Source organism: Dipodomys merriami, unplaced genomic scaffold, assembly GCF_024711535.1.
Source record: "Dipodomys merriami isolate MVZ:Mamm:240054 unplaced genomic scaffold, mDipMer1.0.p SCAF_21, whole genome shotgun sequence".
NCBI classification, from domain to species: domain Eukaryota; kingdom Metazoa; phylum Chordata; class Mammalia; order Rodentia; family Heteromyidae; genus Dipodomys; species Dipodomys merriami.
Genome location: NW_027203493.1, coordinates 4,627,598 through 4,629,680, shown reverse-complemented (window position 1 = coordinate 4,629,680; position 2,083 = coordinate 4,627,598). Strand labels below are relative to the sequence as shown.

The window sequence follows — 2,083 nt, the reverse complement described above, 5'->3', positions numbered from 1 at the left end:
TAAGTGATAGAGAAAAAGAGGGGTTGGAGGGAAGAAAACAGAAGTAGAAAGACCTGAATATTCACTACCATTCTAGATGCTTTTTCTGTGGGTATATGTTTGAGGAATATAATAATGAAAGATTATTACTTAAAGATTCAAAAATAGTGGTTATGCAGGGATCTAGCATAGAGAAATCCCCCAAGTCTGGTTAAATTTTTAGATATTTTAACAGTCATGAATATAGTTATGTACATACATATACCTGCATATACATAATATGACATGCCTAGAAGCTTGTTTCTACTCTATATTCTACTCTATATTTCTTTCTTCAGACAAAAGAAAATACTAAATTTTAAATCTTATACTAATTATTTTTGGTAGCTTCAGGTAGAATCCAGTCAATTTCTGGGGCTCAAAATATCAAGAAAAGAATTTAATAAAGTGAGAATGAATTTAATAATGGCATGTTTACATCCAGGGTGGATCTCAGTGTGGGAGAGAATTTCAGAGGGAAAAAAAATCAGATATGGGACATCTTTCATGGGGATTTCACAACAGGAATTTGACTCCATAATGCATGCTGACGAATTGCTGTGAGAAATGCCATCATTGTTTTATAGTAAAGTATTCAAAAGCATGAACTGTGTTTAAGTTAAGTGAAAAGTAATCACCCAACTACTAACAACAATAACACTTATGTCCAATGATGTTTAATACCCATTTTGGACTGTGTATTTGGCATACAAAAGACACAATTTACTTCAACTGGAATAATGTTGCATGATCACACTCTTAAGTAAAACTTCTAATAATTTCTTATCTAGTTTATGACCATATAATTAAAAGGGCATCCTTTATATTTTCTTTTAGTTTTACTAAATTCTAAAAACTTGCTTCAATTACTAACTTCTTTCAGCAATTTTTTCATTGCTTGCTTCACATCTTTGTTTCTCAAACTGTAGATGACAGGATTGAGCATAGGGATCACAATGGTGTAAAATATCGACACGACCATATCATGGTTTGAATCATAGCTAGAATTTGGTCTCATATAGCTGAAGAGGATTGTCCCATAATAAATGGATACTCCAGTCAGGTGAGATCCACATGTAGAGAACACTTTTCTCCTCCCTTCAGCAGAACGCATTTTCAGAATGGCCAACAGAATGAAACCATAGGATACCAGGACAATCAGAATAGTGACTATCTCAATACCACCCACAGAATAGAAGAGTATAAGCTGGTTCATTTGAGTGTCAGAACAAGAAATAGCAAGTAGTGGGGGAATATCACAGAAGACATGACTGATTTCATTGGATCCACAGAAAGACAGACTGAAAGTGGCCACAGTGTCCATAGTGCCATTAGCAATACCAGCAACATAGGAGGCAATGATGAGGGGCACATAAACTCTGGGTGACATGCTCACTGAGTAGAGGAGAGGGTTGTAGATGGCTACATACCGATCATAAGCCATTGCAGCCAATAGAAAGCATTCTGTGGTTCCCAAAGTCACAAATAGAAACATCTGAGTTACACATCCAATAAAGGAAATGGATTTATCTTCTGCTAAGAAATTGACCAACATTTTGGGGGTCACAACTGTAGAATAACAGGCATCTAAAAATGATAAGACACTGAGAAAATAGTACATGGGGTTGTGGAGGCGGGCATCCCCTATGACCAGTACAACCAGGCCCAAATTTCCTATCAGTGTGAAGAGATATATCGCAAGAAAGAGTAAAAATAATACAATTTTCAGGTCAAAATCATCTGTGAAGCCCATCAAAATAAACATGGTGACTTCAGTCTTGTTTTTTAAATGAATATTATATATGTCCAAGTCTGGTGACAGTCTGTCCATTTTATCTTTGAATCTTTACTTCTAAATGATGTATCCAGTGGGAATATCTTCTGTCTCTATCCTTGTCTGTATCTATGCTAAGACCTTATCTTCTTTGGTAATAAAGAGATGGGCTGTAATGAAGAATTAGACAAGAGCACATCAATTTAACTTATAGTAAGATATCAATTTTGTTCACTTGTGGGCTATTTTTATCATTTTTGACAATGTTGTAAATTAATGTTATTTTATATA

The 2,083-nt window shown here is 34.8% G+C and overlaps 1 protein-coding gene across 1 annotated transcript; it reads right to left on the bottom strand.

Moving 5' to 3' along the window:
* Positions 1-880: 880 nt before the first annotated feature.
* LOC138833605 (olfactory receptor 5T3-like) lies at positions 881-1,849 on the bottom strand. The gene has a single exon (XM_070031887.1). It carries the CDS (start codon positions 1,847-1,849, stop codon positions 881-883), a length of 969 nt encoding a protein of 322 aa, XP_069887988.1.
* Positions 1,850-2,083: the final 234 nt, after the last annotated feature.

Excerpts from the sequence above, each read along its gene's own strand:
- LOC138833605 (XM_070031887.1), bottom strand. The coding sequence starts at position 1,849 with ATGGACAGACTGTCACCAGACTTGGACATATATAATATTCATTTAAAA.